The sequence below is a fragment of the Alligator sinensis genome, unplaced genomic scaffold (genome assembly GCF_000455745.1).
Source record: "Alligator sinensis unplaced genomic scaffold, ASM45574v1 scaffold772_1, whole genome shotgun sequence".
NCBI classification, from domain to species: Eukaryota; Metazoa; Chordata; order Crocodylia; family Alligatoridae; genus Alligator; species Alligator sinensis.
In genome coordinates, this window is record NW_005842695.1 from 737,721 (window position 1) to 749,970 (window position 12,250).

The following is a 12,250-nucleotide window of genomic DNA, read 5'->3' on the forward strand; positions in this document are numbered from 1 at the left end:
CAATCAGATTCAGGAATTCGAGGAACTACTATCCAAAGAAACACATTTTTCATAATTTATTGTTCCACATATTTTTGGAGCAATACACAGTATTTAGCAACCCTCAGTGGTTTTATCTGTCTTTCTCTTAGCCATAATAGTTACCTGCATTTTCCGCATAGACAGACATGAAGGAGAGGAAGACTTCAGCAAAGAGTATGATCCTGACTGTGCTCAGTGGAATATAGTTTTCTTAAACCACTAATATTTACTGATTTTTTTTTTTTGTCATGATTGACTTTTGATATCACTGTTAACTATTGCAACAGGCGTTCCTTCTACCAAATGAATGCTTTTTAAAAAATGCCTAGCCTTAGGTTGATGTTATGTAAGGAAATGTCATCAGTAAGTTCACTACTACTTTTTTGAGGCTATGCTAACTTACCATGGAAATGGAAATGGCTCCCATTTCTATACTAATTGTCATAGCAAGATGGATGAAACCTAGTTTCTCAGTTTTACAAAACTTGTAGACCAGGTACCATTCATATTGGACAGATACCTTCTCTTGCAAGTTTGGATTTTAATAAGATATCTGTTATACCCAGTAACTGGTAAGCTCTACCATGCATTTCATGAGCCTCTGTTGAAATACAAGTAGTTTTGGGACCTCTTTATAGCAAAATGTGCATAATGTTGTAGCTTGGAAAATCAGGGAATTTAATTCTACAAATAAGAACTCTTGTATTGAAAAGCCCTGTCCCTTAGTAAACAGTCAGCTTCCAGAGCGTTGTTACTGTATATATTGGACACTAATGGCTGTAATATGTCATGTGCTGGATCTCTGAATTTTTGTAGTATTTTGATCTCCGCAGAAGCACCTGAAAGCTCATTTGAATCATGCAGAAGTCAGTTCCTTACCAAAGATCTCTTCTTGCAAGGAATGTCTATTCTCTCAATTTGGGAATGTAGGAAAAACGTTGCAATAATAATATTGTAATAGATAAGTTACATTTCTTTTCAGTGAAAGGCTGAAGCCAAATTTTTCAACTTCAATGATGCTTTTTTAAGTTCTATAATTGATCTCTAAATAAATGACCGTCAATAATAATCATTTGTTCATGGATGGGTTCTCCATAAAATGGATGCCAAGGTAAAAATAGTGTGGTATTGCCTGCTCACTTACTAAGACTTGGTGGGGAGTGTGCGTGTGTATGCGATTCTTCTTTTTTTATCTTTAATCTAGGTTTAGTGTATTTTGGCTTCTTTAGGGACAAACTTTGTTAACTAAGATGGATGTTAAACACATGCTGCTGAAGATAATGGGAGGAACATTAGTCATCAGTCAAGACCTGGGACAGACAGACAAGGAGTTACTTCATGAGTGATTGCCTTTGTAGAGAGCAGTCATAATACTGTGACACATTCTGAAATAGTAAGGTTTTCTTAAACTTTAATTTGAACCATATTGAGTTGAGAGCCATATTGTTCAGGAGTATGTAAAACTTGATCATCGCTTGTCAAAATGCAAGCTGGAGTTTGTGCAGGACTTCTAGGTGGGAAGGGAATGAGTTCTTTTGTGGAATAAATGACTGTCTGTTGGAGTATTTATTGAGACTGGAACCAGAAGCCTTCCAGCTATGCATGTGTGTGTTCTGGGGGCTTCCTGCCTGTGATCACTGCTGGTGGTGGACAGGTAGCTTCCAGGCCTTCACACAGGGTAGAGCTGATGAAGGGAAAAGGGTTTATAAGCCACTTGTTAGTCATCCTACAAATGAGTTCACAGGATTTGTTCTTTTTTTAAGGCTAGAGATCAGGAAAAGAGGACAATGATAGTGTCTTAAGCAGCATTTGAAGGTGACCTAAAGAGGAGAGAGGATAACAAAACCTGATAAGGTTCAGGAGTTGCAAGATGCGTATATGGTATCTTTGAGTAGTAACACAATAACAATTCATATGTAAAGAGTTTTCGAGAGAAAAATCTGAGACCTAAGCATGCAGTTGGAGGCTATGGTGGGGTTTGCATAAAGATTAAAGTCATGATGGAGGAGCGAAGGGAGGAGACTGATGGATAACTCAAAATCAGGACACGCCTTCTTAACAAGAGATTCTGGAGCGTCGCACAAGGAATAAGGGCACCATGAAGATTAGCCAGCACTTGGTGAAAACTTGCACAACAAATCTGCTCTCAAGACTGAAGAAAGAAAAACAGACTTGATGCTGAGAAGTGTTTGGGAAGGGGGTGAGGCAGGTTGCTTGAGGAGGCTGGCAAGGAAGGAAAAGGAAGCTGGTTCCAACAGAAAAAAAGAGATATCTATACAGTTGGAGATCATGGAGAAAAAGGATGATACAAGACTGAAAATAGGAGGGAGATGACCTGAGATTCTTCCTAATGCAGGAAGAGGCTGTCCTGTGTGAAAAAATGTACTTCTTAATAAAGAGTTGGCAAGTCTGCTATCTGCCAGCAGCGGCAGCATCAGGCAGCAGGCTCTTGGGGTGCTCATGGCCCATGCAGGCACTGCCGCCTTGTGGTGCTTGGCTCCAGCTAGTTCTGGGAGCTACACATGGCGGCAAGGAGAGGAGCCAGGCCTCCTCGCTTCTACCGTGCAGGGCTCATGAGCAGCTCCCAGCACTCATGCATCACCGTGGGGAAGCGCTGCACGATGGAGCCAGCTGCCTTCCCTGCTCCCTGCCATCATGTGCAGCTGCCAGGACTCCACCAGGAAGCAGGGAGCGGGGCTCCCCTCTATTTCCAGCAGAGACCCAGGACCTGCATGTGGCAGAAGGGAGTAGGGAAGGCAACAGGCTTCATTGCGCAGGGCTTCCCCCCGGAAGGCATGCGAGTGCTGGGAGCTGCAGGTTGTGCGGGCCGGGAGCGACCCGAGCCCTTTTCCGCACTGCACGCGGGCTGTGGCCAGCAGCCCGGGCACGCCGGGTCGGAGAGGGAAGGCCTTCGAGCTGGAATTAGGCACAGACACGTATCGGTAGTTTTAAAGATTGTTTACTTACACCAAGATGGCAGTGGTGTAGGCTGGAAAGCTTGATTGAGTTGCAGTTACAGACAGACAACACAGACGGTCTCATGGAGGTTGCTAGGCTCCACGGTGCAGAGCTCCGGATGCTCTGGGTGAGCGAGCCACCAAAATAGAAATCGTAAATACGTCTTATAAAAGTCGCGTTCGAAGACGGGAAGAGGTGGGCGGTGGATCAGGCCGCCAAGCTCCTCTGGATCTCTCACAGGGTTTCTGTTACCCTGCCATGTACCCAGAGTCCCCACGAGATGGATGTGGAGTCCTCTTTGGCTTGGGCGGAAACTGCTCAAGCCTCTTATATGGCTAACAGACCAATCGCTAGCCGCCACGTGTGAATAATTTAACACTAGCCAATCACGGAGAACGAATTTCCATACCGGTGGCAGGAACTCTTTTGCACCGTGCATTCCTCTTGCAACATGAGCAATGCACCCTGCAAAAGAAGTTGCAGAAAAGGCAGGAAACTCGTCCCTGCACCAGGGTTTCCTCTTGCTACAGGAAACTCTCCCGTGCAATGCTCTGCAACTTGGCAGGGATAATTCTGGTGCCGAAGCACGCACACAGTCATGCCTTTTGGGTCATGACACAGGTGAGCCTGTGCAATAGAGACAAACTGGCTTGGCTTCACTCCTTGCCACCATATGCAGCTCACGGAACTGGCTAAAACCACGTGCCACTGGTTGGCAGCGCCTGCACAGACTATGTGCACCCAAAGGGCTCACTGCCTGCAGCTGCTGCCAGTGACAGGGGATTGTGCGCCATGGTGGGAAGCTTGTGGAGGAGTCCCCACAACCCCTCAAACCTCAGAAACCTCACATACCCACAGTCCCCCCCCCCCATGTACACGCACCTCCAACATACCCTACACCCCTCACACACATGCACAGTATACAAGAGTAAGACTTTATTTTTGAGCTATTGTGCAATCGTGTCTATATACACTATGCAAATGCATGTCATGACAAAAATATTTTTAAAATAAAATTAAAATACATCATAGTAGATGTTTGACTTCTAGTATGATTTGGGGTTTTTTCTAGTTCCAAGATGGCAACCCCCTTCCCAAAAGGAGTACTTCTGGGGGCAAAGGTTGGGTTTGGGGCCGGGATGTCCAGTCCTAAGATGGCGACCAGGGGGTGGGGCACCTGTCAAGGAGTGGGGCTACCCTTGTGACCCACCCTCAATAGCTCATCAAAACTTATTAAGCGGCCCTCCAGCCAAAATAATTGCCCACCCCTGCTCTAAAGCCATTCTCAGTAACTCCTTCAGCCCTTCCTACTGCTAAAAAGGCTGTAGGATGGGTTCTGCAAGGGAGGCTTTTTCAGTTTGGCCATTGGGAGATGGAGGAGAGAAGAACCACTTCTCAGGCTTCACCCAGGGTACTGATTCAAAGGCAGTTGATAAGGAGCTAAGCCAAGTTTGTACAGGGAGGAACTTGCTGATTTAAGCATCTGGGCACCTAGCATTTTGTGATCTATTATGACTGATTATTTCCCCCCTGCCCTTGCATCTTTTAGGCATGGAAGTATGTGGGATTACCTTTTATACCATTTAGCTTGAAAGTAGATCCAGCAGAACTATTCACGTAACTTTCTCAACCTCCCAAATGTCTGTCTGATCAAGAGAAGCATGAGATTTCTCAAAGGCTCTGTTCTCTCTGAGCTTGTCTAAACTTGGATGCTACACTGTTCTAACCAAAGGTGAGGTGTTAATGGCACAGACCTTGGTTAAATCGGCGCAACTGTTCGGAAGCTGTACACAGGAAGTGGTTCCCCCAGTGCCATGCTATGTCAATTTATGTTGGTGTCAAACCAATGTATGTGGCCAGGCAGGAGGTTTTTCCAGTGTGGTAGGTTTTTTAGGATTTTCCATCCTCCCACCCTGCCTACTAGGAAAAACCTTCTCCTTAGAAACGCAGAAAAACAGTATTTAAAGAGACAAGATGGTAGTTCAGCAAATTCAATTGGGATCCAAGGCTCCCTTGCTGGCAGTCCAGTTGCACTGAATGAGGTTCATCCCAGACTATCCATTACATGGTAGGCAAACCTTAAATGGTTTGGGGTAAGAAGTCCTCAGGAGATTCTCACTTCAAATATGCAACTGATATCTCTGGTCAGTTTCTTTCTCCTTTCTTTACTGAGTGGAGGAGATGGTAGTGTCCAGGAGTGTTGTGGCAAGGTAGGAAGAAGACTGCTTCCAGGAATCTACACTGCCACAATACCCAAGTGCTTTGTGCCACTCTTTTCTAAAGGGAAGTCTTAGCTCCAGCGCCCTGTTCTTCATGGCTAGTATCCAGGGAACCTGCTTCTTCAAGAACTTAGCAGCACTCCTTATCTCTGAAGTCAGCTCTGACTCACAGAGGCTCTGAAACCAGAGCCAGTTAAAAAAGAGACAAAAATTTAACTCAAGCTAGGATTTCTTTGATGTTCTAGCAGTGGGAACCAGATACCATTATGTTAGGTCAGCCTGGGGATTGTACTCTCTGATTATCACTTTCCTTCCAGCTTCTTTAGGATGAATCTGAGCTGCCTGGCCTACCAAGTTGTTTTACTGTGCAACTCCTGCCACTTACCTTGTGTTTCTTGCAGTTGTATTGGGCCCATGCTGCTGTGGCTCCCACATACCACTTCTTTTTGCCTTTCACATGAAGCGGCAGAGCCATTTTAGTCCATTGTGTAATCCGTTATTGCAGCAGACTTCTGGTTTTTAGTCTGGCTTCCACTCTTGTATCTCAGGGAGGACTGTCCATCTTCTAAATGACCGGGGGCCATGTGCCCCATAGGCCACACCAGCAGGGGCCACATGCCATGGGGGCTGCTCCAATGGAGGCTGAAGCCCTCTTGGGTTTCATGCCATGCATGCGTGGGCACTTCAACACCTCTGTAGTGCAGTGGGGGAGCCCAAGCCTGGGCAGGTGCTATGTGAGGTGCAGTGGTTGGGGAGGGGGTGCAGCAGGAAGGGAGTGGGACTACCCATGTGTGCATGGTGTGACGCCTGTAGAGGGGGGGAAGAGGCAGGGGCAGTCACTGGCCCATACTTTGTTTTACCATACCTGTTGGCTTCAGAGCAGCTCAGATAATACTACTTGTGCCAGCAGATCATTAGCTAGAGGTAGGATCATACTCTTCTAGCCTACGAAGTGATATTGGAGGAAGATCAGTTTGGCACATGCCATCTTATTGGCTTATTTCAGTTTTAATTCAAACAAAATGGCCAGTTGACTAGCTCATGGCCCTGTTCCCATGGGCAATCTGGATATGGTCCTGCAGTAAGATGTTTGTCATACAAAAGGTGCTTGCCTAAGTGAGGGGTGTCAGGCATTAATATTCATGCTCATCTCTTTCCTACTCATTTCCTGCCCTCAATTATTCTCCCACATCTTCAAGGGACAGTTCAAGGAGTAAGTAGCAGAAACAGTATCTGCAGAAGCAAGTGTTTGCAGCAGTGATGACATAGCCAGGAAGATTGCTGAGCACTCTACCAGTTAGGAAACGGTTAATTTCAGCATTCAGTTAATTTGCTTTGCTTTTTTGATATTGTGACTGGCAGAGTCCCCCAAGATAGAGGAGGAAGGGAGGGCAGGGAAAAGGAAAACCTCAGTCTTCTGACTTGAATTCTGTGGATAAAGCCCTCGGACCTGTTTCAAGCTATTCAGAATCACTCTGCAGCTTAGTCAAAAGCCTTTTCTTATGACACGGACATATTGACAAGTTCTTATGAGCTGAATAAGGGTGAGGATTTATAGCATATCAGCTATTGTGCAACAGTTGCCCATGTGCACTTTTCATTGAGTGTAAACTACTGTGTTAGATCCAGTTTCCTTTGCTGCAGGGTGCACATCTGTAGTTATTGTGCAGTGGCTGACACATGCTGTAAATCCAGGCCTCATTTACTGCAGTGATTTGTTTGTATCCTTTCCACCTCTTTCATTTTTGTCATTCTCTCTTCTTCTCCTTGTTGAAATAGAAGAAAACCTGAGGAAGTGAGGGAAAATAATGAAAAACCAATTGCACTAGATTCCCTCCCCCCCCAGGATGTGTTGGTTATGTATTATAGGCTGGTTTTGGCCTGCAAAAATGATGGTCTTTCCCAGTTCTCGTTATGCCAAATTAATAGCCATGGTGCAAGATCTCTTTCTGCATGTTTCTTTCAGGTGTAAATTATAGACTTCTCCAGGATTTTCATTGTTCTGTAACAGTTTCTTTTCATGTACCAATTTACCTCTCCTATGGCTGCTTTTCACCCTGTAGAACTGCAGGCCTGTTACAGTTCCAGGTGATGATCTCCATCTCCTCCTAAAACAAGACATGCATTATTACATGCTTTGAGTATCGTCTGAGGGTTCAGATTCTGGCTTCATATTATTAATTATTGATTCATTGCATCCATAATCCACTGTTTCCAGATTGACAAACTCAAATTTCGGATAAGGTCTTGCTTCTCTAAGTGTAGTTTTCTCACTAAAAAACAAAATCCCTACAGTCTTCACTGAAATACAGGAAACCCTCGCTATTCGTGGTTTCAAATATTCGCGAATGCCGAACCCACATTTTTAAATGCACTTTATACACTTACAGGAGCTCCGCGCTTGCTGCTGCCACACTCCCACCATCGCTGCCGGAGCCATACCCCGCTTCCCGCCCCCCAGCCCTCCAGGGGCACTGCGTTCATGAATGCAGTGCCATATTCGTGGATTTCACCCTTCAGGGAATCACAAGAATGTATCCCCTGCGAATGGTGAGGGTCACCTGTATATTTAGTCTCTGTTGCATTTTTGCTGTTTTCAAAGACAGTGGTTGTGGCAAAGAAACCACTTGAGCAAAAGGTTAATCAAGGATTCATCCTTTAGCATGAATTAGAATAGTCAATAATGCTAACCAAGTTTCCATATTGGTTAGCTCCAGGTAGTTTCCTGCACAGTGTGCTGCATGCCTTGGTTTCTGTTCTCCCTGTATAAGCAGTCTGTGTGCTTTGCATAGCATTCGAGACTCCCTGCAGGCCAGGTGTGTAAAAGGGAGGCATTGCAGTGCTCCACTTAGCACTAGATTTTTTTTTAAGTACAGTTTTCAGTTGTAACCTAAGGACCACAGTCTCTTAAAGTAGCTTAAATACTTTTGAAAAGTTTACCCTAGATCAGCGTTTCTCACCCCATGGGTCACAACCCAAAAGTGGGTTGCAAGAATATGTGAAAGGGTTGCAAACACATTTTAAAAAATGCATTCTCCTTTAAAGGAGAAAAATGTGGGAAACTGAGGTTTTCCCCCTTGCAGGCTGGCAGAAGTCCAGCTTGCAAGGGGCTGCTGGGGGGCGGGGCATGCCTCACACACTTCACACCACACACTAACCCCCTGCCCCACATGCGGGGACACTGGGGACAGAGGGTCGGGAGTGAGGGGCACTGGGTCGGGGCTGGTCTTGATGTTTACAAATGGATCCTAGTCCAAGAAGGGTTGAGAACCACTGCCCTAGACTATAAAATTCGCACATCCTTTGGGGAAGTGTTTTGGGAATTGCTCTAAAACTGATTAGATGGCTGCATTTATTGGGTGGTGTCTACACAACATCACTACTTCAGGCGGTTACTGAAATGGGAACACTAGGGTCCTTTTTCCTGCAAATAGGGAACCATAGCTAAAATAAACTCCACGATTTGGTATCCTTCTCTGCATGGAAGCCACGAAAAGCAAAGGGTCACCATGTGATGATGAACTGTGTACTTAGCTACAGTTGTGTTGCTGACGGGCAGAAGTAAAACGATCTTGAGAGACAACTCCTGCGACCTTCATTTGAGACCATCTTAAGGAAATACTGAAATAGTGAGATGGTTAAGGGTTAAAACAATTTGAAAGCTGTTAGATAGAGAAGCTAGACAGTAAATGGCTGAGTGAGATAGTTTTGAGAGCTGGAGCCTAAGCAGGTGAAAGGTCACAACTGGCTTGTGTGGGCTGGAGCACTACATACATATTTGCCAAATTTAAGAGGCATGTGGGAGATAAATGGCAATAACTGACATTGTGTATTATGGATAGTGTTGCTGGAGAACAGCCCAAATCAACTATGCTAACTGCTCTACTTATTGATAAAGATTATAAAATGCAAACTTGACATTAAATATGTAGAAATAGTAACTTTCTATCAGTTGATCTGTAATATAATAGCACTGCACTATTTCTTAAAAAACCCTAATTTTTCAGATTTTTGAAGGATGATTTTGTTTGTGAGCAAGTAATTTAAAACTGTTTTTAGTCTCTCTCTCTCTCTCTCTCTCTCTCTCTTTTTTTTTTTTTTATAGTGATTTTAATGCTATTCAGGAACGTATTATGTAGAAGAGTTAAAGACTGTACAGTCATGAGACAGTGCAGACCCCTGCAGTTCAGAAAGGTGGCCTTATGCTGTTGTCTGTTTGCTTTCAGTTATGGTGAGAGCTTCAAAAACAAGCAAATCCTGAAGGCTTCACTAGCTAATTGGGGATGGTGGTTTTTCAGTTTTTGGTTGCAGTCCAGTACTGTAAAGCAAAAATACTTTAAAAAAGTGTGTGTGTGTGTGTGTGTGTGTGTGTGTGTGCAGCCTCCTCTGACAAAGTTGTAGGTGTTTAATTGTATTCTACTTTGGTGTGATGAAGACATGCCCTTTAAACAGTTAATCTGGAGGACTGTGGAAATAAATAGTAATGCAAAAATCTTGCCTGTTTACATTGGGGGAAACAGCACTTGTAAAAACATGGCTATATAATGGTTACTGATATACTTGGATTTAAGTTCCTGGACTTCTCAGTTGTTCCTGTCCTTTCTACCTCCAATCCTACTGTTTGTTGGAAACTAGAACATCCTTACCTTTGAAGGAAAGCTGCACCTGCCTTGTTCACCTGTAATAGGAAAGCTCACAATCTAAAAGATGAATTGATTACTTTTGGGTGCTATTGGGCTCAAATACTACAGAGATTAACCTCGTGGAAAAAAGTTTTGTCTCAAACCAAATTGGAAAGAATCTTGGAAATTCAAATAGCTTTGCAGTTTAATCCATTAGAAAGTGATGAGATATTATATTGAATCTACTCTGCCAGTGCCAGAAAATTGTTTCAAGGTAAGATGGTCACATTTACTAATCGTTTCTAGTGACGTTAACAGATCTAGAGCAGCATTTCTCAACCCAGGTGCCAAGGCACCCTGGGGTGCCACTGGATCTTTTGAAGGGTGCTGTGAGGTGCAAGGAGATAAGTGAGGTGTTAGGAGATCAGCAGCTAAACTAAGCAGATAAGTGCAGACTCAGGCTTGTGTCTCTGTCTGGACTATCCCCCATTCACACTGCCAGGCTTCTCTGCAAGGAGTTAAGCACTGTAATCCATACATTAGTTTTTGAAATTGGGTGCCACTCAATTCAGAGAAGTAATGGAGGGGTGCCTCATCCAAAAAAGCTGAGAACCACTGAACTGTGGTTTGCATGGTGAATTCTAGCTACACGATTAACCCAAATAGCACTAAATTTTCAAGGTTCCTCAACACAGGCATATCAGCTGCTGACAGACATGAAAAACCCCAAACCAGCACTTTACTGGAAGAGGCAGTGCATTAGTTTGACCCAGCTCTCCAGTGTCTGTATAGATCGTGCGCATCAGCAAAGCTTTTTGGTACTTTTATCTAAAGCTGATTCGGTCAGCTATTGGATAAAGGCACCAAAATACCCCACTGAAGTGCGTGATCTGTACAAACGTTGGGCGAGCCGAGTCATACTAACATGATGTCTCTTCTGGGCGTGGCTGTCGTGTTTTTCATGTCTGTAAGCAGCCATGAGCTGTATCATAACTTACTTTTTGATGTGATATTTTGTTTCTTGGGTACTGTATGAGCTCAGTGTCCCTTCTAAAACATTTGGCATGCAAGTGTATATCCAAGTCCTTCTAAGAGCTGGGGTAGCTATGGCTCGTTTCTTTAATCTCTGGTGTCTTAATAATGATAATTGGGTAAAGAATTGCTTGATCATTTCGATTTTTAAATGGCAGCTTGTGGTGCTCCCTCTTTTATATAAGTCAGTACTGTGTTTGAGCAGGCTTTTGCAGTAGCTCTTTAAATACAGTGTTTCAGGTCCGAGCTGGTGAAAGGAATAGACCAGCAGGGCTGTGTCATACCGAAGTCATATATGTAATCGGAATAATAAGTAAAAAACTTGACTAAGTTTAAAGGCTAGCATTAATCTTAAAAAGCAGCATGCGCACCCCTGGTTTAAAAAACAAGGGGCGTTGCAAAGCCAGGGAGGTGGTGTCACAGAGCTGGGGGGCTGCTGCCAGTAACTATGTCAGTTGGGGTCCAGGGACCCTGAATTCTGTTTCACTGGACTACTGGCAGGCCAGATCCAACCCCTGGGCCATGTATGCAACAACTTTGTGTTGAATTCTTAAGTTGCGTTCCATCAAGGTTTTTCAGTAGTAGCACGTCACTTCAACTAATGTATGTACCAGAAAGGTAGAAAGAGATTCTGATTTCTTTGCACTGTCTGGGATGTTTCTGCTCTACTCAGTACTACAGTGCCAGAAGTGGGGGGCATATGTTATTTCTAAACATAAAATATCCCAATAAGCATCTGGTATTAGCCTTATTTTTATCTTTAACAGGTTTTTTCTCTGGTATTTAATGTAGCCCTTCACTAGAAATACATATAAGCTACACAGCTACTACAAGCAAGCTTTTCCTTCATTGCAAGAATGAACGTAGTATGTTTTGCACCTCCTTCTGAATTGTTTTCCTACAGGAATACTGATTTTTATGTGGCACAGTAAACATTATGTACTCTAGGTTCTTGTTCCTTTTTATAGTGTACTCTTTGATCACTGACTCTTTTTCTTTTCCTTGTTTTCCTGAATTGTTCTTTTAGGGTTGCAGGGTTCTGGTTGATGCCCGGGACAAACTAGGAATCCCTTGGCAGTACACGGAGAACGAGAAGCATGGAATGTTTTTGATGGCTTTTGAGAACAAAGCTGGAATGCCCGTAGAGCCTGCCATGTTCCAGTTGTATGTACCTGCACTGAGCGCACTGTGGAGGGATTCTGGGATCAAGGAAGCTTTTAGTCGCCGAAGCGAGTATCAGTTGGTGAGTACATGCAAGTATCTTGTGAATGGGGAGTTGTAAAAGGTGGTTTTTGTATCTGAATATCTTTTTCAATTGGAAAAGCAGCTTGCCACTTGCAGGATTTAATAAAAACACAAGCAAGCTGTAGCACTGCTAGAAATCTGAGCATTACAGCA

At 44.0% G+C, this 12,250-nt stretch overlaps 1 protein-coding gene across 3 annotated transcripts in view; it reads left to right on the plus strand.

The window, feature by feature from the left end:
* Positions 1–12,250, plus strand: part of GNA12 (G protein subunit alpha 12) — a 57,429-nt gene that overhangs the window by 7,592 nt on the left and 37,587 nt on the right. For all 3 annotated transcript variants that reach the window (XR_003096331.1, XR_003096330.1, XM_006034048.3), the window contains exon 2: positions 11,880–12,095. Coding sequence is in view for 1 of the 3 variants with exons in the window: in XM_006034048.3 (XP_006034110.2) it covers positions 11,880–12,095 (216 nt within the window). In the remaining 2 variants the exon portion in view is untranslated. The remainder of the gene's footprint in view (positions 1–11,879; positions 12,096–12,250) is intronic.